Source organism: Scomber japonicus, chromosome 19, assembly GCF_027409825.1.
Source record: "Scomber japonicus isolate fScoJap1 chromosome 19, fScoJap1.pri, whole genome shotgun sequence".
In the NCBI taxonomy this organism is placed as follows: Eukaryota; Metazoa; Chordata; class Actinopteri; order Scombriformes; family Scombridae; genus Scomber; species Scomber japonicus.
Genome location: NC_070596.1, coordinates 23549643 through 23573343, shown reverse-complemented (window position 1 = coordinate 23573343; position 23701 = coordinate 23549643). Strand labels below are relative to the sequence as shown.

At 37.7% G+C, this 23701-nt stretch overlaps 4 protein-coding genes across 6 annotated transcripts; 1 reads left to right on the top strand and 3 right to left on the bottom strand.

The window, feature by feature from the left end:
* The first annotated feature begins 58 nt into the window (after positions 1 to 58).
* nsa2 (NSA2 ribosome biogenesis homolog (S. cerevisiae)) lies at positions 59 to 4135 on the top strand. Its single transcript, XM_053339650.1, has 6 exons — positions 59 to 197; positions 1694 to 1881; positions 1975 to 2125; positions 2242 to 2421; positions 2532 to 2724; positions 3827 to 4135. The coding sequence occupies exons 1-6, from the start codon at positions 195 to 197 to the stop codon at positions 3892 to 3894; spliced, it is 783 nt and encodes a 260-aa protein (XP_053195625.1). The 5' UTR covers positions 59 to 194; the 3' UTR covers positions 3895 to 4135.
* A 3008-nt stretch (positions 4136 to 7143) lies between these two features.
* On the bottom strand, positions 7144 to 12992 carry LOC128380041 (torsin-1A-like). Of its 3 annotated transcripts, XR_008323467.1 has the most exons (6): positions 12660 to 12992; positions 10106 to 10371; positions 9839 to 10014; positions 9051 to 9178; positions 7687 to 8940; positions 7144 to 7650 (listed from the first exon to the last, which is right to left on the bottom strand). XR_008323467.1 is itself a non-coding variant. In XM_053339710.1 (5 exons), exons 1-5 carry the CDS (start codon positions 12856 to 12858, stop codon positions 8696 to 8698), a joined length of 1014 nt encoding a protein of 337 aa, XP_053195685.1. In that variant the 5' UTR covers positions 12859 to 12992; the 3' UTR covers positions 7144 to 8695. The 3 variants fall into 3 exon arrangements, 2 of the variants coding, with proteins under 2 accessions (XP_053195685.1, XP_053195686.1); XM_053339710.1 differs by having other exon boundaries at positions 7144 to 8940; XM_053339711.1 differs by lacking the exon at positions 12660 to 12992 and adding an exon at positions 12114 to 12392 and having other exon boundaries at positions 7144 to 8940.
* A 1869-nt stretch (positions 12993 to 14861) lies between these two features.
* On the bottom strand, positions 14862 to 17099 carry LOC128379859 (torsin-1A-like). The gene is made up of 6 exons (XM_053339500.1): positions 17009 to 17099; positions 16880 to 16918; positions 15937 to 16202; positions 15670 to 15845; positions 15210 to 15337; positions 14862 to 15112 (listed from the first exon to the last, which is right to left on the bottom strand). Exons 1-6 carry the CDS (start codon positions 17097 to 17099, stop codon positions 14862 to 14864), a joined length of 951 nt encoding a protein of 316 aa, XP_053195475.1.
* Positions 17100 to 20829: 3730 nt separating this feature from the next.
* On the bottom strand, positions 20830 to 23077 carry LOC128380376 (torsin-1A-like). The gene is made up of 5 exons (XM_053340178.1): positions 22900 to 23077; positions 22204 to 22469; positions 21942 to 22117; positions 21178 to 21305; positions 20830 to 21080 (listed from the first exon to the last, which is right to left on the bottom strand). Exons 1-5 carry the CDS (start codon positions 23075 to 23077, stop codon positions 20830 to 20832), a joined length of 999 nt encoding a protein of 332 aa, XP_053196153.1.
* Positions 23078 to 23701: the final 624 nt, after the last annotated feature.

Here is a 23701-nt window from a genome sequence, read left to right as displayed (position 1 = left end):
AAACAGATGAGTCAAAGCCGGTCAGGTTGAATCGACGGACAAACGATGACGTATTTCCTCTAAGTATCGGCCTCGGGAAAACAACATCGAAACGACCCGAGCCTCAAGAAAAAACACCAAAAATACCGCGTCTTTACCACCTGTAACCACCAGCAACTAATTCAGTGTAACAACTCAACTTTTGAAAAACAAACATGGTAAGAATAAAACCTTTTTAAATCTTGTTAATTTACTTTTATCCGGCACTTAACGTGTTAGCATATTGTGCTATCTGTTAGCCTCGGTTCACATGTGGCGGCGTGAGGTGTCGACGTGCTCCGCTGCTGTCAATAAAACATGTTTAGACAATAATATACATATTTAACCTTGTGTGTCAGTAAGGCAGGTGAAATATTAGGTGGAAAAACGAGCGATAAAGTTGAGTTTTGTGAAAGTTTACCTTGATGTTTTTATTAATGTCCATATGGCCTTGCTCCTCTGCAAGGGCCTGAAAGTTAACTGTCCTACAAATATCGTCAAAGCATCGAAATATAATAAGTGTGACTATGTATTATATTTATTCTAGTGTTGATTTGACTGATATGTACCCGCTGTACACATAATGTGTTATTGGTCTCTGTATTTGGACTAAAATCAGGAATTTAAAACCACCTTGCTTGGCTTCACTGAGTTGTTTTTGTACAGTTAGACATGTTTGACAGTCAACCTGAGCTGAGTGAAGACTGAAAAGTTTATACTTGAAATGCATTTCTGCTGTTAATATATTTTCCACACGAATTAGCTAAGGATGAATATATTTAGATCAGTGATTACAAAATATTCCAATTAGTAATTAACCTACAAATATGTTTATTCGATTTTTTTATAATGAATTGTGTGTCAAAATGTTATGGAGGAAACATGCCCATCACAGCACCAAGTAATACAATTTTAGAGCTGCACTGATTAGTCGATATTGACCTATCACAGATATATCGGTATTGGTGAATAATTTGTCCGATATGTATCCATACATTTATTTTTTAAGTTGTATAGGTAGTGTTTTATATATATATTTGACCCTTTTTCTTAATTCAAGTTTAACATAAACATATGTTGTTGTTTTTTTTTGTTTGTTTGTTTTAATACATAGCTATTCTATTGATTAAATTACCAGAGAAACTGTAAGTGTATTGATGTCAGTTTATACATTACTGTAAAATATCATACCTTCATTACATTACATTCAAGGGATCATGATTTAAAAATGTGTGTTTATGAGTATATTCTGATATTCTGATGAACGGCCAATATGTTGATATTGGAATTTTTTTACTTCCTAATATCTGTATTGGCATCGGCCCAAAAAATCAGCAACAGTATCAGTTGGGCCCTACTTGTAATGGCATTTCTGCTGTAAACACAGTTCCCACACAATAAACTAGGTGTGGATAGATTTAGAGCTGTGAATACAAAAGTATTTTAATCATTGATTAACCTGCCAATATGTTTATTTGACAAAGCGTTGTGTTCATTTTGAATATAACTTATTCACGACTCCACTGGATCAAAGATCTAGTCACGCAATATTTTTACATCTGTAAACATTCTGTATTCAACTAAACGTGTTTCATTTTTATTTCAAAGAATATGTATTTGTCATTATTTGTCTTCAGCTGAAGGTAATTGCCTCTTTGTTTTTTCTCGTTTGTAGCCTCAGAACGAGCACATTGAGTTGCACCGCAAGCGCCACGGCTACCGTCTGGACCACCATGAAAAGAAAAGGAAGAAGGAGAGCCGTGAGGCCCACGAGCGCTCCCACAAAGCCAGAAAGATGATTGGTTTGAAGGCCAAATTGTACCACAAACAGAGACATGCCGAGAAGATCCAGATGAAGAAGACGTAAGTATTAAAGGACGCAGGAAGACTGAGAATGCTTGTTTTTCTATCTATGCCCAATGAACATCCCATAAATTCTGACTTGTATCTTTACAGCATCAAAATGCACGAACAGAGGAAGACCAAGCAGAAGAACGATGATAAGACCCCAGAGGGAGCAGTGCCAGCCTACCTGCTGGACAGAGAGGGACAGTCTCGTGCTAAAGTCCTCTCCAACATGATCAAACAGAAGAGGAAGGAGAAAGCTGTAAGTCATGGTTGTGTAGCATGCCACACTGAAGATTTCCTGCTTTTATTTTGTGGTTGTTTATTTTATGGTTGGGATGACGGTGGAAGTAATGTTGTTGGTTTTGTTTTCTGCAGGGCAAGTGGGAAGTACCCCTGCCAAAGGTGCGAGCCCAGGGAGAAACAGAAGTGCTCAAAGTCATCAGAACCGGAAAGAGACAAAAGAAGGCCTGGAAGAGAATGGTCACCAAAGTCTGCTTTGTCGGTGACGGTTTCACCCGTAAACCTCCAAAATACGAGCGTTTCATCAGACCCATGGTAAGATTTTACTTAAGCTTACTTCTTTTTCATGTGCAGTCAGGATTAACTTGAAATTGTGCATAAATTCCTAAATGACACATTTTTCTATCTCTTTATTCTTACTTCAGGGCTTACGTTTTAAGAAGGCTCACGTTACACATCCAGAGCTGAAGGCCACATTCTGCCTCCCCATCCTGGGAGTGAAGAAGAACCCTTCCTCACCCCTCTACACGTCTCTCGGAGTCATCACAAAAGGAACAGTCGTAGAAGTCAATGTCAGCGAGCTGGGTTTAGTCACACAAGGAGGAAAAGTTATCTGGGGTGAGTCATAAAGTCTGTGTGGATCCATAAACTCATAAATTCAGTTTGTGTTTTTTTTACATGCACTACTGCAGTCATGTGTCATTTCCCTACTTTTGAGTATGATTCATATTCATTCTCCTGTGTAAACAAGGAACCCAGCCTTCATGAAACTTATGACCAAACAATAACCTGGTTAACATGGCTAAATATATCTGTGTAAATCTAGCAGTGTTTAGCCTCAGCTAGGTTTCTTAAAAGCTTGCACATAGACGTACAAGACCTCAAGGGGCCAGAAGTGTAAAACTTTACACACAGGTTTTTTATTTTTATGAATGTCAGTGATAGCCATAAACAATGAAGATGCCCCTAACCTGCTGTTTTCATATCATTTCTCCGCCTGCTCCGCCAGTCTGTGCACCTGTTACTGACACAAACAGGGTTAAATAGGTCAATCAATCAGTCTTTATCACGTGTATATATAATAATTCACTGACAGTGAGTCAGTGAGTTCTCCAACAGCAGAGCAGCTGTTATTAAGCATTGCTGTGTGGCTTTTTATACCTTCTATATCTTCAATTTATCACATTGACCTTTAAACCATCACCAGCAGTGATATCTCAGAAATGTGATCAATGATTACTTAGTAGCGTTCATATCTAAAACCGTCTTTGTAAAAGTGTGACACGATGAAGGATAAAATGAGAAGAACCTTAAAAGCAAAAAATGTAGACACAAAAGTAAATAATCAGTCTCATGTTTATAAATGTGCCTTTGATTGACATTTTACCAAAATAAATCACACAATCAGTGCAGCTGGTTGTCAATCAAAACAATGTTTGACTAAAATATTCAGTCTCTTACCCTTTTTTATAATTTATCTCCACCTCATCACCCTCAGATCTCTTTATAACCACCTCATCTGAAGAGTGTGTGAGGGACGCACGTTCTCACCACACATGCTGTGTTTATAAATACCAGTTTGTGTGCAGGAAATGACATTTGCACTGTTTATGCATCTAGCCCCAGTAGTTGGAACACAAAGTAGTTTGAGGCATGTCAGTACAGATCCTAGTTTGGTATGTGATAATCTTCTAACTAAAATATTTCTTTTCTTCCTCAGGTAAATATGCCCAGGTGACAAATAACCCAGAGAACGACGGCTGCATCAATGCTGTACTGCTGGTATAAGACTCTTGACTATTATACGGACTGTAACTTTATTTTTTTTGTACACGAGGAGTGTTTACTCCAACAAAAAAACACGAAGATGAGACAAGCGATGGGCTTCGGATCACGGTGGTGTGAGGAGGATCGCTGACTGCTGCACTTGGCTGCAGCTTTGGTAACAGAAGGACGCTCAAAGGAAAGGAAATAAGCGTTGTTATAAATGTGTCAAATTTGTAATAAATAAACCTGATGTTGACACACAGATATTTTTGTCGTTTTTGCTTGTGAAGTAGTGCGTATCATAAAGAGATGGTTTGGAGGCTTCTCACAGCAGTTTCCTTTTTCCACCATCTTAATTTCATTTCCTGAAGAATTTGTAAAAAGCCTCAATTGACTGATGAGGAATAAGCTGCTCTGTAGATTCACTCATATCTCATGTGATCAGACTAATCCAAGACTAATCCACATCAAGCATGACTTGCATTGCACATTGAAGGAAAAGGAGAACTATGACCAAATGTTTCAGTGTTTACAGCTACAGACCAGCACATTAAATAATATGAACGCTGAAATGGCGGGAAGGACAAACCCACCCACCACAAACAAACAAAAGCAAAAGGAAACCTTGTTTTACAGTGCAGGCAAACGTCACTCCCTGTAAACAACAATATATCTTGAGATTACACTTTTGTCACATTGCCAAATTCATTAGTGATTGTTAGAATTACTTGTGAGAAGTAAAGTGTGCCATAATTTTGATCACATGGAATAAAAATGAAACTTTAATGGAGCTCTAACAATCTGTCACAATTGAGTTTATTACACATTTTATAGATGTACAAAGAGTGTTGCTACTTGGAGTCAGCAGTGTGTCAGTGTTATTTAGTAAACCCATATTATAATCTGTTGCTGTAGCAGGCTGTCTATAAAAGTAAGACAGTGAACCAATACATTGGATGTGAAAGTAAGCCAGCAACTAACCATTATTATCATCATCAATTCATCTGTTTATTGTCTTAGTTATTAATCAATTAGTTATCAAGTATTAGTCCATAAAATGTCAGATAATTATGACAAATGCCGATCACTGTCTTCCAAAACCCCAAAATGATGAAATCAGATCAGATCAGCATTCATAAATCAAAGATACTCAGTTTACTGTCAAAGAGGACTTTAAAAAATGATGAATCAATTATCAGAATAGTTGATGATTCATTTAATTTTCAGTTAATCGACAAAGTATGCTACATACAGTACAAGGACTTTGACTCTGGTTTAATGTACTTACACAAGAATAATAACAACATGACAATCTTCAGAAATATACAGAAGGAATGATTCATATTCATATTCAAAAAATCACATTATTGGCGGCTTGACAGATCAGAAACCTACATCCCCAAAACAATAGAGAAAATGATTAATATTGACAGATGTTATATATCTGCTGCAATATATAGATATTAGATATATGCAAATATCAAGAAGTATACCAAATACAAAAATGTAAAAGGCATTTTTTACACACCGAATAACAGAAACCTACTGCAGAGATGCTTATGACAAAATTGGACATATTCTATGACTGCACATTGACTTCTCTTCCCACATAGGAGGATAATAGGATGTGATATATAGTAGTACTTATGTATACAATGTAAATGACTAGATGACATTAACAGAGTAATTGAGATGTTACTGTTCATTAAACACTGTGTATATCTGCTGGTATCCTTCCTCTCTGCTGAGTAATCATTCTCCAATCCTTCCAATGCCTTCAATAACTCGCTTATTTAAGTACAAATTCTTTTTTCAGATATTTATATGACTGAGCCTGCTTTCTGAGAACAGCTGGATGCCTGCAGTACAGTACATCTGTTTTTTATGTTATATACTTTAAAGGGGATTTACTGTAATTTATTATTTTCATAGAAAGTTAGAAAAGTTTGACCTACTCTTACTATCAAGCCTCTCTCTCTCTTCCTTCTTGTGTTAATTGTGTGTGCTGTTACTATTGTCTTGAGGGGGTAAAGGGCCGGAAGCAGAGTACAATACATTTGTTGTTGCAGGACATCAGGAGAGAAAGTATTCTAGTTAAGGAAGCAGATAGAGCGTTAATATTACTGTTCACAGACTATAATACCAGAGCCAATGTGCTTTAATGTCTTAAGGGAAAAATGTTGCCAAGTTCCTTTTTTTTACACTGGTGCCATGTTGTGACACAGCCTTCAACCTCATATAGAGTGTTTAAAGTCTATAATGCATCTATAATGAAATCTGCAATAACACTGCTACTTCAGCTGTCCTTGTTTTTTTTTTTATTTATTCTTTATCTCTTGGATTACAGGATTGTATTAATTGTTATACTGAATGTCTTTGTTTCTTTCTATTTTAATATCTTGGGACATTGCTGGAAATTAAAGTTTTTACTTGTGTGTTTGATCCATAAAATCAATCAAAAATCAACCATAAATATTTGTGGATTCTCGGCTCAAATTTGTACAGAAGGATGCAATTAAATGTGTGTGTGGAGTCTACTCTTCTATAATGTATCTAACAACATAGTGGTGGGTGAGATGCACAAAAGAAATTAGAATATTTTAAATGTAGTGACTAACTGTTGCAGCCACTCTTCAAACTCTGCAATAGTATGAACTAGAATGAATACAATTTGATATATATAATTAAATAATAACTGTACTATACAGATACCACTTGCATTAAGAGTAACTTTTGACAAATATGGATGTTTTGCTTAGTTTGATGGTTTAAAAACATTATATTTGAATAGAGACCTACTGTAGTGTAAGTAGTTTAAGTACAAATATGCTTCTTTACTCAGTAACTTCAAACTTTTCCCTCATTAAGTGAAAAAATAAGCTCTGCCTGCAACATCTTACACACAATGTTACAACTGCTTCTCTCTCTTCTTTATTTCAGTCGTGGGTGTACCGGTTCAACTTTGTGCATTAGCGTTTTGCAAGCTGTTTGGTTATTACGTAACTTCTATTTCAGTCCAAATTTTAGGCAACCGGTTCAAGCTTATGTCCTTCCATCACCTTTAGTTAACAGCTGTGAGACCAAGCTGATCAGAGTTCAAACTTAGCAGGAGACAGAAACATCCAAGCATGAAATATCCAAAATGTAAAGTTGTGGTTTGTTCCTAAAGGAGCAAAAACACCAACAGTTGTCAGATGTTACAGAAATGACTTCATTAAGATATAACTTCCTGTGTTTCATAAGTGATGCATCAGAAACAGCCTCACCAACAACATTTCAGCTTTTATTTGTGATTTTCTTTTTTTTTCCGGCAGGTGTGTTTACAGCCAAGAAGTTCACTCATGTTTGCTTTACATCCCCAACCACAATTCTCTTAAAGCCCTTCACCTGCAGAGAACAGCGAGCAACTGTGTAGAAAAAGTTTCAAAATAGTTTCAAAATCCAAATTTTTTTTTTGAGATAACAGTACATTTCCTTCAACACTTTTTTCCCCCCACAAAGACAAAATACAAAAAAAAGGGAAAGGAATAATCAACCACTCTGTTTTACACAATATCATTAAAACTTTGTAGTGCAATTTTTAAGAATTTAAAACTTTTAAAATGTTTTGTTTCCAGAATACCATCTTGGGAGTTCATGTACAGTATCCAAATGCAGCTACAGAGTCCAGTCATGTGACACCACAATGGACAAAATCTTACATGACAGAATCAATGTGTACTGTATCATATTGTCCAGGTATTTAAAGTATGTGGTTGCACAGTATAGACAACATATCTGATTAATGTTGAATTTAATATGATACATGTAAACTATTTTCTGCATTTGAACAGTGTAAATTTTCTACACATAGCTTTCACCCTCTATGGCCAATCTTATATAACTAATAGACAGAGTGGACTCATGTATTGATTAATCTGATAATTATTTACTCGATTAATAAAATAATCCTTGTGTCTCCAAAGCATGTCGGAGGCAAACTGAATCTAAAAAGTTTGGGGTAAACATCTTTTAGAGCTTGAAAGACTACAGCTGAGGACATTTTCCAGACATGACGCCCTCATCGCAGTGACTCAGTTAAATGATACTTCTTCAAATGTCATGTTTTAGTCAATCAAGAGTCTGAAATCCAAAGATATTCATGTATGTGAGAAACTACAACCAGCCATTTTTGGGGCATTTTTTCCTTTAAAAAAATAAAATAAAATCAATCAGTAGAACGATTATCAAAACAGTTGTCGATTCATTTTCCGTTGAACAACTAATTGATTAATCGTCAGAGCTCTACATACATATGAAATAACAGCAGAACTTTTAAAAAATTACAAAGAATTAAGGCTGGTGACTCAAGAAATCCATCTATACGTTTAAAAAAAACTGACAAAAATAAATGCACAACAGTGATATGCCGAAGTTTCACTGGCAGAAGGAACATCCTGTTTGTTCTTCTAGTTATGTGGTGCAAAGGCTCTTGGGAAAACAAAACCCCCGGGGCTTGGGGACTCTCGTTGCATTGTGATATAAAAGCAGAGATCAGGCCCGTTAATCAGTTACAATCATATTATTTTTTTCATTCACTCAGCACTGTGATCTCTCTCTCTCTCTCTCTCGCTCTCTCTCTCTCGGTGTAAGCAAGATGCAACAATTGAGAAGATCTGCTGATATCCTTCACAAGCTCAGTCAGAGAAAAACCTCCACAGAGATTTCTACAGAGTTCAGTCACCTCGACTTCCTCTCTTTAGTCATTTGGCTGAGAGTTTTTTTTGTCCTTTAAAAAAAAGTGCACATAGTGATCAAACAACGCGTCCATCGGATGTTCATTTTATGTGTAGTAGTCCAACTTGCTGTCTATCGTCTTGCAGCCTTTGACAGAAAAGATTCTCTCGGATTTGGGGAAATAGACCAAATCTCTGGCCACCTGGTCTGCCACCTTCTGGTCTGGCTCAAGTTCTCTGTCTGCCATCGCGGAGAGGGCGCACTGCACGATGTGACGGTACTCCAGAGGCAGAAACGGGACGAAGAAGTCCACCAGGTTCTTGTCGATCAAGCTTGTATGCCACAAGCCACCTGAGGGGAGAGATTGAGAAATATATCCAGTTAAAAATCAAAAATCAAAGTTTTTTCATCAAATCTACTTTCTGGCAGAAAAAGGAGGCATTAGTTAAAATCATACTCACTTTTCTTGTTGTTGAACACCGACAGAGAGAGCGGTGTTTCCAGGTCTTTGAGCTCAATCTCTTCTCGATCTCGTCCTTCTTTCCAGAAATCTAAAGCCGTCTGTATGATGCTATCTCCTCCAGCGTTGCTATGAGAAGGTCACAAACAGGCAACATATTAGAGAGTGTGTCCTTACCAAAAAAAATCCATCAACACAATCATTAGAAAAAGACTTGGCTGAATCGTTCAGTGCTCTGACTGCGTATCTCCACTCACTGAACTGAAACACAGCTGAAGTTTTAAGTAGCTGAAGCAGTGGGCCAATCACATGTCATATTAAATCAAAGAAGGCTTGTGTTGATTGGCTGTGAGTAAGTCCGTAGAAATAGTGAAATTTTCTAGCTCTGGCTGCAAAAAGGTTCGATTGCAGGTATCGTTTGAGGGGAGGCGTTTCGATACTACTTGGTATTGAATTACTTCAGTCGATACCTTAAAAGTAGTGAGTATCGATACCAGTCGTACCACACCCAGTATCAACACTAGAATTACATGAAATATCACTGTTAACAAAATCCTATGAAGACACAAGTTATTCATTTGTTCCCTTGATTGATCCATTTCTATGATTCAAGTGACACAGTCTGACTAGCCAGACCTCGAATTATGTTTTCATCCCTTAAGACAGCGTCACTGCTCATAAACATGTAAGCACACAGCTTTCTCATAATGCTCCTCCCTTTGTAAATAAAGGTTTGAATGAATGGATAAACATTTTAACTCCTCCAAAACTTAAGCCAAAGTGTTTTACCTGAGGAAGATGAAGATGGCTTTCCGATAAGAAACTCCATCCAGCTTGTCGTAGTAGTCCAGGTACGGCTTAATGCAGTCAATCAAGCCCGGATGCATCTTATCCATCTCATCAAAGATGAACATGGAGCGCTCGCAGTTGGTGACATTGCCTTTGATCCACTGCTGTAACTGAGACTGAAGAGAAACAGTAGAATATTCATATAAAAAAAGCCAAATGAAAAAAGTCAAATAGGAGTCTATTGGAGTCTCTTGTTTGTTATCAAACCTTGTAATTCTCTATTTGACTCGCGTGCGGGAAGTGAAGCTCGGACGTGAAAACATGGACAAATCTGCTGTCCATTCCCTCCTTGTAAATGCTGTCAGCTATCAGACCACTGACGTAGTTCTTCCCCGTACCAGTCCATCCGTGCAGAGAGAGCACCAGGGGCTTCTTTGGGTTGTCGTTGCTCATGAATCCATTCACAGCTTTCAGGATGATGCGTGACGCAACGTGCTGTCCAAACAGTTTGCTTTCCAGGTCAGCCTGGAGTGCTGGAGAGAGAGAGAGAGAGTCAACAGGATTAGTATCTGCAAACACACATGACTGAAACAATGTTCTCAGCACTGCCCCCCCAAGACATTGTTTAACAAAGGCAGTGAGGCACCCAGATTTCAGATTTTCCATATATGTTTGTTTCCTATCAACATAGTAAAATAGTTTTTTAAAGTCCCAGTGTGTAGAATTTAGTGGCATCTTGCTAAGGGTGTGTGATACGCCGATATTAGATCATGAACAATTTAAATGTTTCCACGATCTGCCTTTACAGCAGGATCATTAATTAGTATTGTGTTACAGTGCACATTGTATCAGTTCGGCTCTGTTACAGCAAGCACCTTGTACCACATCTCCTATCTGCAGGAGAAAATGACCTCCAGAAGCCCAAACTGTTTTGTTTTTAACAGTAAATGCTATAAAAACTGAGAGCTACAGTGCTTGTGTTGGGCCTTGGTGTTGATTTCAGTTCACCTGTGCAACATACATATCAATAACAGTATCAACTCAGGTATATTATCACTCAACGCTAATTATTACCAAATATATATATATTTTTTTTATTGCTTTTGTACTTATTATTTATTGTTCTTATTCTTTTTATTGATGCTCTTCTAGTTTTACTGTCCACGTTGTTGCTGTGATAATGCAATTTTCCCTATGTTGGGATATCTTATCACATCTCTCTTAGTCCCACTACAGGGGAAGTACAAAAGCAATAAAAAAAAAGTAGTACACAATATAGTGAAATAACAGCAATAGTAACATTATGTATAAAAGTAATATTGGTGTTAAGGGATAATATACCTGAGTTTGATAATGTTATTGTACAGGTTTTAAATAAGAAATATATATATTGCACAGCTGAATTGAAGTAGTAGTATACCTGAAAGACTAATGTTGCAGTACTAATGGTGCAGTTTGTCAGTTTTGATCTATTATTCAACATATTATTGCAGCTTTCCAAGTGAAAAAAAAAAACTTGCATGTGACTGTTTCCTGATCTGAAGAGTGTGACCAGCGGTGGTTTTACTGTTGAAAGAAAGACTTCAGGTTGTCTCACCTTCACAGTTTGGTTTCGGTTTTGGCCCTTAACCCTTACATACTGTTCATATTCTGATTCATAATTAGTCTCTGCACCTATTCACATTCATAAATTCACCCATCAGTCATTAATAAATGTTTGATTAGTCCTGTGGGGACAAAAAAAAAAAAAAACACTATTTTGGTGGTCCAGGAGTATATTTTAAAGAATATGATGAATGCAACGATTCAAATTTGTACATTTGCATATATGAACATATCTATCAGCTGCACAAAATTTAGAAAAACATGCATTTTAGTTAATTTCTGGTATACTGTGGGTCACATTAGGCAAGGCAGCTTTATTTATATAGCGCATTTCATACCTAAGGGCAACTCAATGTGCTTCATATAAAAACAAACATTTAACAGTAAGAATTGGGGGAAAAAAACATAAAAACATATCATTTGGAAAATAAATTTTAAAAACCCACTAATAATTAGGAAAGGTCCGACTAAAATAAATGTATAGGGTGTTTTTGCAGCTCTCAAATGTAACAGTGTGTAAGGGGGTAAATAAGCATTAAACACCAAATCCAAGGCATTGTCACTGTCCAGATGGTACGCTAATGTAAATAAACACGTGTTAGTTCCTCGAGTTGCCTTATAGCAAATCTCTAGTCAACTATCCTCACATTAACCCGTTGCATATGCTCACCTGTTGCATTGTAAGTTATCCATTTCGCATCACAACTTTCGTGTAAAAAATTGTAGATAGTCCGACCGAGAGCTGCACCGACACTGACTACAACCGTTGCTGTGATCGGCTCAAAGGCGTTTACCAGCACGCCTGCTGCCAGGAAAACGTGCAGAAATAAATATACGTGTGTTGCTTTCATCCTTTAGATCACATAAAATCCTCGCATTAATAGTGTTTATGCGTTAAAACCACAATGGTGAGACGCGGAGCTAAGTTAGCACGTCGGAGCTAACTGAACCTAACTTCTTGTTACAACGGGGCATTTCCTGCTACGTCATTATCAGGCGACAACTAAGAAGAGCTGTGTGATGTCTGATGAATTAAAAGTAATCAAAACAAATCAATTATCAACATTACATTCAGCTTTGATAGACAGCTTAGGCACAACAGGAGCTTACTTAAACTACGAAAACCTGCTGCTGTTACTACATGAATTAAATACACACACACACACAAAACAAAAAAACCCCGCGTAAATATGGTGTAACAGGTATATATGTTTACCTGTTTTGTTGAAGGAGATCCACTCGGGTCGACAGCACTCTTGGAAATAGTGGAAAATGTTCTGGTACCGGGCTAGATAGCCGGTGAGAGCCGCGGCCACACCGACTGCTATGCTAGTACTGATGGGTTCAATGGTTTCTGTGGAGCTACAGCAGAGCAGCAGCAGCAGGAGGTGGAGGTGGTGGCGGCGAAGCTTCATCGTCACCTCTTCATCAAATGTATCCAAAAAAACCACGGAAAATAAAATGTGTATGGAGTCAAAACAACACTTGAGGCTGTGAAACACCTGGGAGTCTCTTCACGTTGTCATGCGCACAAACACACACATTCACAGGTCGTAGTCATCATGACGTCAGAGTCCAAAAGGGCTTTAAAGGAAAGGTTCACCCATTTAAATTTCTCTCCACACAAATCAATAATGTGGAACAATGATTATATTACTAAAAGGAACAACAATACTAACTTTACAATATTTACTGACATTGAGCTGTGAAAATATAACACTGTGTAGACACACATGCAACATTCTGCAACATTCTCTGTGAGTTTAATGCATTAGTTTAATTGTAAATTAAATATCCTATTAATGTCTGTTAAAATTTAGGTCACGGGCCCTTAGAATCATCCTAACTTTTCACTCCCTTATGGTGCCCCTGTCCCTAAGGTATATATAAATAGTGTGAAGTGAATTAAGTAGCAGCAAGATGATAGCAGCAGCAGTTGGTTGCAGTTTATGTCTATGTGATTCAACAAGGCAGTGTGGTGTATCAGTCTTATAGTCTTATAGCAGAAAAAGAAGCTGTTCTTCAGCCTGGTAGTTCTTGCCCGTGTGCTGCGCAACCTCCTGTCTGAGGCGAGGGGGGCAACAAATCTCTATTTACTAAATTGGATTGACAAAAACATAATCTTTATAAAGGACATTTTTGAGGATAACAGTCAACTGACCTATGAGGCTTTCCTTAATGTAAGGTAAGGTAAGGTTACATAAGGTAACGTAAGGTAAGATTAGGTAAGGTAAGGTAAGGTAAGGTATCTTTATTGATCCCTATAGGGAGAAATTAAAAATTGACACAACAGTAGCTGTGAAAGGGTGAAAGTGAGTCTGCAATCTAATGCAATCCAATACAACAGCTCTGCTATAAATTCTACATTTATGAAGTTTATACAGTTTCAGTTTTTGTTGACATTGTCAGAAAACTGATAATTCTACTTTATGTTTATTATTGGGGTCATAGTAGATGATTGTGGTGTATTAGCGTGCATTATATTGAACTGTGTTCCCTAATATTTTGTCCACTCCATTAACATACACAAGGGTGGCAAAATATTAGGAACACTATTCAATATAATTCACCACCACTAAGTATGACCTTAATTGAATTAGACTGCATATAAACATACAGAACAAGTGAATTCAATAATGATAATAATAATAACAAGAATAAAAAATAAACTTTATTTACATAGCACCGTTCAAAGCAATGTTACAAAGTGCTTCATGAAACAATGTAAAAAAGTTTGAAGGTTACAGAACAATGGGAATGAAATGTAGTAGCAAACATAGCTACATATGATGAAGCATCAAATAAGTAATCAATAAAATAAAAATCAAGAGAAACATGTCTTTAAGAGAGGTTTTAAAGAGGCTAAGGGGCTCGCCAGTCTCAAAGGGTTTTTCAGGGGAGTTTATTTATTTTTCTTATTTCTTACATTGTAATACAGTACTGAAGACATCAATCCTAAAAAAAATAGCACACATGGAATTATGTAGTGCAATTGAGTGAAGGAGAAGCAGCCAACAAGTGCTTGGCATTATGTGGGAGTTCCCTTCACTCTGCAGTCCAACTCATCCCAAACCATCTCTGCTGTGTTTAGGTCAGGAGAAGGAGGTCAGGTCACGTGATGCAACATTACAGCACTCTATGTATTGGTCAAACAGACCAAACAATAGTTTTGATGACTGGTTTATAAACCAAATCTTTAAACAGTCCTGATTATAATGTCAGTGTGGTGTCCCCTCTAGTGTGGTAACCCAATCCTCATTACAAAAGGCCTTTGGAGATCATAATGGAGAAGAAGAAGAAAAATAATAAAAAAATGTATTTAAATGTATTTGAATTTATAAACAATAACCGTACAGACTCTATGACATAGTGCACATTAAACCTTTCACATTGTCAGTAAGGAACACACAGTGCATAATTAGTAATGTATGTAGAAGTGCAGCCTACTCGTTATTGTCTTACAGCCACTGACAGAGAACACTCTCTCAAATTTGGGGAAATAGTCCAAATCACTGGCCACCTTGTGTGCCACCTCCGGGTCTGGCTCCAGTCCTTTGGTCTTCATCTGAGCCATGACACACTGAACAACATGTGTGTACTCCAGAGGTAGAAACGGGACGAAGAAATCCACCATGTTCTGCTCAATTAAGCTTGAAATCCATATGTCACCTACGGACAGATTAAGAGATATTTACTGCAGTCAAAGAAAATGTACGTGTTACATCAAATCTATTTGTGTGAAAATAAAAGGAGGTAGTCTACTCACTCTTCTTGCTCTTAAATGCTGTTGTAGAGAGCAGTGTTTCCATATCTTTGAGTCTGATCTCACTTCGGTCTTGTCCTTTTTTCCAGAAATCTAAAGCCGTCTGTTTGATGCCCTCCTCGTCAGCATTGCTAGACAGAAGATAAGAAACTATTAACATTCATCAGAAATTAAAAGTGTATGAAATTTATTTTTTATGAAATGAATGTTACTGCTATTTTTTATTAATAACTAGGTTTATATTGATTTTAAACATAGATACTAACTGCAGTGAAGCATTGTTGCAAGATGTAAAAGTAAATCTCAGATCTCTGATCACAGCTGAGAATAAACCAATGTGTTTAATACAGAATGGGTGAAGCAAAGCAAAGCAGACCCAGAATAGAAATAGAATAGATCATGTTTTTGCTCTGTTCACCCTGGATCTCCACTGGCCCTATATACACCCCTGCCATCTTTTCACCTGAGGAAGATGAAGATGGCTTTCCGATAAGAAACTCCATCCACTTTGTTGTAGTAGTCCAAGTACGGCTTAATGCTGTCAATCACACCGGGATGCATCTTGTCCACCTCATCAAAAATGAACATGGAGCGTCCACAGTTGGTGACATTACCTTTGATCCACTGCTGTAACTGAGACTGAAGAGAAATACCAGCACATTCAATTCATACAGAAGACCAAACAGAGCAATGCCACTGTGATTGAATTGTAGCTACTTTAATATAATACCTTGTAGGTATCAATTTGATGCACATGTGGGAAGTGAAGCGTAGATATGAAAACATGGACAAATCTGCTGTTAATTCCCTCCTTGTAAATATTGTCAGCTATCATATTACTGACAAAATTCTTTCCTGTGCCGGTCGGTCCGTGCAGAGAGAGCACCAGGGGCTTCTCTGAGTTGTCATTGCTCATGAATCCATTCACAGCTTTCAGGATGATTGGTAACGCAACGTGCTGTCCGAACAGTTTGCTTTTCAGGTCACCCTGCAGACCTAGAGAGTGCACAGCAAAAAAAGCAAACAGGATAATTTAAACTTTTAGTGAACAAGCAATGATAAGAAATACATGAAAAAATATACAGCCAGAGGTCCAGATAGAAATCATACATCACAGGAACATTTGGGTCATAAATATGACATAAAACATGATCAGATTCCTATCAGAAGTTCCTAAAACTAGATAAAGATGCATAGATTAAAGAAATCAGACAAAACCTTGACACTAGATATTTGTGTGTGGCAAAAGTATGTGAATCTCTACAATTATCAATTAATTTGAGGGGTAAATTAAAGTTGGATGTTTCAATCAATGGGATGACAATCAGGGGTGAGCCTGGGATGCCCTGGCTTATTTGAAGAAGAGAAATCTGGGTTTTTGCTGCTATCAAAGTCTGAACTTTTCAACACAGGTTTCCGGAAGTGTGTCACAGCTTGAACAAAAGAGATTTGAATCTTAAGAGGATATCAGTCTAACCGTTATGGTACCTGCATATGGAGAATATGAATATGCATATATGTCTGTTACAGTGGCCAAATAGCCTAGATAATTGGCTGAGATCCAGCTTAATTATCCTTTTTATGCAAGACATAGCCTAAAAATAAATAATTACAGATGTTTGTCTTTTATGTTTAATTAAGACTAAATATTAACACATCCCTCATATCCTTACCTGCAGCTCTGAAGGATATCCAGTCAAAATCACATTTTTCTGGGCTTTGTGTTGGGATGTTTTCTGACCCTCCGTTGAACAAGGCATCGAGTATGTCTCTGAGGAAAGGCTCGAAGATCTCCCACAGACGCTCAAAGATGACTGTCGGATCAAACGCCTTCACCTGAGCACCGCAGGTTAAAACAATGCATATCAACAGAAATGCATGCATAGCTTTCATCTTACCTAATTAAAACTTTGACTTTAGGGGTAACTGTGTGTCAGCAAATTTAATTGCACCGTTGCATCGCAGACTTGCAGCAAATGCACCGCCAACTTTTTCGTCAATTGTGGTTTCAGTTCCGTCTTTGTTCATTGCACCGTTATGCTATAATGTAGTTAACCACACCTTTACGTGTGTTATGAGATATGGTTTCATTTTCTTTATTGTTAACTGTGCCTTGTCCTTTTTTATTGAGTTTAATCACATTTTGGAAGAAAAAAAAAGTTACAGTATTTACGTTTCATATTACGTTTTCGGACATATAAAAATAATAAATCACTTTATTCATAACACTCATTAGTATGCAAGTTGTCTTGGTTGACGTAACAACTCAGCTTTCGGTTGTCATAGTAACACACCGCTCTTTCCGGTGTTCTACACGATAACAGGTTTTTTCTTGTGTGTTTTTTTCAACAGGGTGTAGCTCATGAAGTTTGATTTTGACCCTATATGCTCATCTTCCTCACACATCTAAACATGTGGGGGTACGGAAGCCTATTGCATTCACTTAAACAAAAAACATTTTCTTTTTCTTTTTCTGAGTAATATATATTCTTTTTCTGTTTTTCTGAGTAATATATTTTCTTTTTCTGTTTTTCTGATTTTTTTTTCTTTTTCAGGTGAGAGTTTCTCGCAGGATTTTGAAGTATCACGTTAATTCATTTGTGTGTTTGGATACCAATGATGCAAGGTGGTTTAAGTGGAATAGTATCGAGTTTGTAGTCCTTTCACTGTTTTAACGACTCTATTTATTTAGGTATGCATTTATGTTATATTGTAACTGTAACTGTTGTATTTATTTTAACATGGACCCCAGGAAGAGTAGCTGTTGCCTGGGTAACAGCTAATGGGGATCCAACTAAACTAAACTAAACTAAACTAATTCAGAAAAAAATAGACAGAAAAACAGAAGAACAAAAAAATGTGATCTCACTGCTCGTCCTTGTTTGGCCTCAGCTGCATCAGAGCACCAGAAACACCACTTCACCTCCTAGCTGCTGCTCTGTGCTGTCTGTATTCAGGTGAGTGTTTCCAGCAAATCAGGAGCCCACAAACTCAACCTTTAACAAACACTGTCACACTGACCTTCATCTGTGTGTCTGTTTCTCTACGGCGCCGTAGAGAAACAGGGGGGGGGAGGGGTGTCAAGTGGCCTCCGTCACTTGGTGTTTTTTTTTATGTGAGTAGACCTCATTAATACCATAGATAGACGATTAATACACGCACCTATTGTCACCCACTTTGTCGTCGGTCACATGTCCTCATTGGCTTTGGAGACATGTGCTGCCTCATCCTAAGCACTGATTGGCTGGTGTGTGTGGTGTCGTATGAAACAGTCACGTGTCCCACAGATGCACGCAGGAGTCAGGAAATGACGTAAACGGACCGTATATGGTTTGTTATGTGTGTTATTACGTTACGTGTTGGACTAAATACATGGACATATTGAGGAAAGTATTCCGGTTTTATGGAAACAGATTTCATATTTCACAAGAATGGATACTTGGCGAGCTGTACAGAAAGTCCTGAGTCATAAGATGATCGTTGTGGATAAAGGGAAGACTTTGAAGGTATGTAGCATTATAGCTTTTCTTACTTTAGCTAAGTGGCTAGCCGAGGTAACCGCTAATACTATTACGGCTGTGAGCAACCATATAAGTCGTGAGTGGTCTTGAATGAATCAGGACAATCTAAGCTTTCCAACAATGTATGGCATGAATATATATGTTTAAGGGTTGGTGTTTAAAACATTCAGAAGAACTTGTGGCTGCCTCCCAACTTCCGGTCCGTCCCGTAGGCGGAACAGCGTGTTTTACGTGTCTGCAGTTCCGATCCTTCATGTTGGCTGAAACAGACAAGTCACCCTCAAACATGCTGAAAACCAGATTGAAGTTAGGCCAGTGCAGTTAGTCTTCCCTAATGTTTATGTGGCTTTGAGGATGTTCCTCACGTTGCCGGTGACAAACTGTGAGGGGGAGCGCTCATTTTCTCATTTGGGGAGAATCAAAAATGAGCCTCAAGTCCTTTTATCATTACTGGAAATAGAGTCTGAACCTGTCAGAGACCTGGACTTTAGAGATGTTGTGGAGGAGTTTGCTAGGAGAAAGGTCATTGCATAAGGGAACTACTCCAATGTGTGTGTGTGTGTGTGTGTGTGTGTGTGTGTGTGTGTGTGTTGTTAATGTGCATTGTGTTTTTTTTATGACTCTGAAAACATTTGTTGTTGGGATGTTTGATATTGTGGAGATTCTGAAAACAGGTTGTTTGCTATTCTTTGAAGTGTTTCTGCATATCTGAGTGTAGACTGTTTTGATAACACACACACACACACACACACACACACACACACACACACACATTCACTGCATGTGCTGAGAGTCTGGTGTTGAATTTATCAGTCAGTGTGAATCCTGTGCAAGTACAGGAGTTTCCAACAACTACTACATCCACACTTGTGCACTAGTAAACTAGTTGTCTGTTGTATTGGTGTGTGTGTGTGTGTGTGTGTGTGTGTGTGTGTGTGTGTGTTTTTAACCATTTCCATATAAATGGGATAAAGATGTGGTTTTCAAGCAGAAATTTACATTGAACATGTTTCTTTTAATCTTTGCACTTTCATCAAACTGTACTGTCCTCCGTCCGTCCGTCTTCTGCTGCTAATACGGGGTCGGGTTGTAGTTCTGTTTGAATTTCCTCTCAAAATGCATCAGATTGATGATTTCAAGCCCTAACCTCCCTAGAGGGGTCGTATCCTTCTCACCTTTTTCACCCATGACCCGTTTTCATGTCTGATGTATACTAGTACCAGAAGAAAGACACAGAAACATTCAGAAGGTTTCCGTACATTGACAGGAGTGATGGTAGAGTATATAAAGGTTACAATCACCCTCAGAAAGATGATTTCTCAGCTGTAAAGAAACAGAACGGCTGGGAGTTGCAGATCCAGACAGTTCAATTCTCACATTCATCCACCTACTACTGCTGGTGTGTGATAAAATGTTCCCACAGTGAGAAATGATCCCTGTAGAACCCGATAATGTAATAATTTCCCAATAATGTAATAAAAAACTCATAATTTAATAAAAAAGTAATAAAACTTTGGATAATGTAATAAAGTGCATAAAAGAATAGTACATATTCATTAGAAAGTTCTTACACTCTGTAAAAATGTGGTTTTGATTGTAAATAATCACTTAAGCCATGACACTTTAATTAGTTAGAGTTATTTATCTGGTTCAAACAAACTGTAAACACAGCCCAGCTATCTTCACATTCACATTCTTCATATCCTCACCTGTTGCATTGAAAGATATCCAATCAGAATCACAACTTTCTTGTGGTTTGAAGATCCACTGCAGCTTATCAGTTATTCCGCCAAAAAATGTGTTTACCAGCACATTGGTCATCAGAAAAACATATAACAACAAATATACTTGTACAGCTTTCATTACTGAAGCCACCTAATTCCGACAACAGCTGAGTGAAATAAACAGTTCTAGTGGTGAAAATAGATTTGACACAAAAGAACATCAATTACTTATAATGTTTTATTCAATCAGATCTAATTAAATGTACCAAATGTAAGAAATTACATTTATATTAATATTTATAAATAATACATTTATGATCTAGTGTATATCGACTGAAGATCTTTCACGTTGCCATTAAAGGAATACTTAGTGCATAATTATTCCTCTTTGTAGAAATGCAGCCTACTAGTTATTTTCTTGCAGCCGCTGACAGAGAACACTTTCTCAAATTTGGGGAAATATTCCAAATCTCTGGCCACCTTGTATGCCACATGCTGGTTTGGCTCCAGTCCTTCGACTTCCATCTGAGCCATGACACACTGAACAACGTGTTTGAACTCCAGAGGAAGAAACGGAATGAAGAAGTCCACCATGTTCTGCTCAATCAAGCTTGAATGCCACAAACCACCTACAGAAAGAGATATTTTCTATAGTAAAAAAATCCAGGTGTTTCATCAAATATATGTTTATATGATGACCAAGATAAAAAGTAGTAGTCCACTCACTCCCCTTGTTGTTAAATGCAGATGCAGAGACGGATGTTTCCAGGTCTTTGAGCTCAATATCTTCTCGATCTCGTCCTGCTCTCCAGAAATCTAAAGCTGTCTCTGTGATGCTGTGCCCTTCAGTGTTGCTGGAGATAAAGTTAAGAAGGCATGTATTAGCATTAGCCTTTGATTGTTACCACTGTTAACATTGTTCAGAAATTGAAAGAATACCAGTAACTGTTGCAAAGTTTGCTGTTAAGCAATGTAATGTGTCATTTGGAGTCTGCCCATCTTTTGGGCAGATTACAGTTACTGCACGAGAGAGATTGAATTGATGTTTAATGTGCAAGAGAGACCAACTAACTGTGCGAGAGAGACTGAATTGGTATTAGTCCAAGTTATACTGCCCAACAAAGAATTCAATCATTTATCAATTTTCTGCTGCTTATCGTTGTGGTTGTGGTGGCATTAGGCCGAGCAATGAAACCCAGTCATCCCTCAGGAGGAGTTCCTCCAGAGGTGGAAGTTGAAGATCTACTGCTGCCAGACGTTCCCAGTTCACCCGCACCACTCGTTTGGGTTTCCCAGGTCTGTCCGGCAGATCGCCCCACCACCTTGTCCAACTCACTACCAGGTGGTGATCAATTGACAGCTCTGCTCCTCTCTCCACCCAAGTCTACTTATGAACATCCTTATATCTCCACTGACCCTGGAATTGCCCCTGCTTGTAAAGCTGGAAAATTAATATACTAATTGTTTGGTGAGTGCATTCATCCTTTCACCTGAGGAAGATGAAGATGGTTTTACGATAAGAAACTCCGTCCAGCTTCTTGTAGTAGTCCAGGAAGGACTTAACACTGTCAATCAAGCTGGGAGGCATCTTGTCCATCTCATCAAAGATGAACATGGAGCGTGGGCAGTTGGTGACATTGCCTTTGATCCACTGCTTTAACTGGGACTGAGGGAAAACAGCAGCATATTTAATTCATACAGTGTTTGCATTGTATTTTTGCAATGTGTTTGCATTCAGTTATTATATCGTACCTTGTAGGTATCAATTTGATGCACATGTGGGAAGTGAAGCGTAGATATGAAAACATGGACAAATCTGCTGTTAATTCCCTCCTTGTAAATGTTGTCAGCTATCAGAGTACTGGCAAAGCTCTTTCCTGTGCCAGTCGGTCCATGCAGAGATAGTACCAGGGGCTTCTGAGGGTTTTCTTTGCTCATGAACCCATTTACAGCTTTCAGGATGATGTTGAATGCAATGTGCTGTCCAAACAGTTTGCTTTCCAGGTCAGCCTGGAGTCCTAAAGAGTGCACAGCACAAAAGTTACAGGATAGTTTGAACTTTATTCAACAGGCAACAATAAGAAATTAACAATATGTAGCCAGAGTTCAGAGACAGAAATCTTAAATCAAAGATATTTAAATCAAATGCAAAATTAAATTCAGAAGTTTTGTTATACATTTTTCTTAGAGTACAAAATCAAATCAATCAAATAACTGGTAATTAATTACAGTATATATGGAAGAACCCAAATACCCAAACAGTACACATTCATAAGAAAGGTCTTACCCTCCTCAGCTAAAATTTGGTTTGATTGTAAATAATCACTTAAGCCATGACACTTTAATTATCCTCTAGACAATATGTTAAAGTAATTCATTTGGTTCAAATAAACTGTAAACACAGTCCAACTATCTTCACATTTACATTTACATGCTTCACATCCTCACCTGCTGAGTTGAAAGATATCCAATCAGAATCACAACTTTCTTGTCCTTTAAATATCTGCCACAGCTTCCTCAGTTTATCAGCTATTCTGTCAAAAATGAACTTTGGATCAAATGTGTTCACCAGCACACTGGTCATCAAAAAAACATATAACAACAAATATGTTTGTACCGCTTTCATCATTAAAACAATTCAATTCCCGACAACAGCTGACTTCATGTGTAATCTTAACATAGACACGCCTCACTGATTCAGCAGACTTCCTTCTTCCTTGTATAAATATGAACCAGATAAGCAAGTTTTTGTGAGGTGACGTCCTCACTGTGTTTAATATTGATTGATTGCACATGTATACAGGTATAAGTATTAAAGCACAACATTAATGAAGGTTTGTGTGTTAAATTCTGTGGAACTGAACTGAAACTGTCTCATATAAGAGACCCATCCTTTAAACACTACAGCTACAATCACAATTTCAAACATTTCAAAACCCAGTGGTGACTACAGTGAGTGAGCTCATTTATCAGCACGTGTTGCATTGGTGACGTGGAACTTTTGAATGAAACTTGACTGATTTCTTTGTATGTAAGAGTGGCCTGTTCAGATGTGTTTGCACTGTGAGACACCAAATAAACAGCAGTAAGGCAAGGCAAAGCAAGGCAGTTTTATTTATATAGCGCATTTCATACACAATGGCAACTCAATGTGCTTTACATAAAACAGAAACATTAAAACATACAATTAACCCCCCCACACACACAATAAAAACAAAGTACAGAAAAATAGAAAGACATACATAAAATG

What these genes read in the sequence shown, in the direction of transcription:
- LOC128380041 (XM_053339710.1), bottom strand. Translation starts at nt 12,858, where the DNA reads ATGAAGCTTCGCCGCCACCACCTCCACCTCCTGCTGCTGCTGCTCTGC. An exon ending in GCCATCTTCATCTTCCTCAG is followed by an intron (nt 9,179 to 9,838) that starts GTAAAACACTTT and finishes ACCTTCTCATAG; the next exon opens with CAACGCTGGAGGAGATAGCA. An exon ending in GGTGTTCAACAACAAGAAAA is followed by an intron (nt 8,941 to 9,050) that starts GTGAGTATGATT and finishes CTCTCCCCTCAG; the next exon opens with GTGGCTTGTGGCATACAAGC.
- nsa2 (XM_053339650.1), top strand. An exon ending in AAGATCCAGATGAAGAAGAC is followed by an intron (nt 1,882 to 1,974) that starts GTAAGTATTAAA and finishes GTATCTTTACAG; the next exon opens with CATCAAAATGCACGAACAGA. An exon ending in AGGAGGAAAAGTTATCTGGG is followed by an intron (nt 2,725 to 3,826) that starts GTGAGTCATAAA and finishes TTTCTTCCTCAG; the next exon opens with GTAAATATGCCCAGGTGACA.
- LOC128380376 (XM_053340178.1), bottom strand. Translation starts at nt 23,077, where the DNA reads ATGAAAGCGGTACAAACATATTTGTTGTTATATGTTTTTTTGATGACC. An exon ending in ATCAAATTGATACCTACAAG is followed by an intron (nt 22,118 to 22,203) that starts GTACGATATAAT and finishes GTTTTCCCTCAG; the next exon opens with TCCCAGTTAAAGCAGTGGAT. An exon ending in TGCATTTAACAACAAGGGGA is followed by an intron (nt 21,081 to 21,177) that starts GTGAGTGGACTA and finishes CTCTTTCTGTAG; the next exon opens with GTGGTTTGTGGCATTCAAGC.
- LOC128379859 (XM_053339500.1), bottom strand. Translation starts at nt 17,099, where the DNA reads ATGAAAGCTATGCATGCATTTCTGTTGATATGCATTGTTTTAACCTGC. An exon ending in TCCGACAGTCATCTTTGAGC is followed by an intron (nt 16,919 to 17,008) that starts GTCTGTGGGAGA and finishes CACAAAGCCCAG; the next exon opens with AAAAATGTGATTTTGACTGG. An exon ending in AGCATTTAAGAGCAAGAAGA is followed by an intron (nt 15,113 to 15,209) that starts GTGAGTAGACTA and finishes ATCTGTCCGTAG; the next exon opens with GTGACATATGGATTTCAAGC.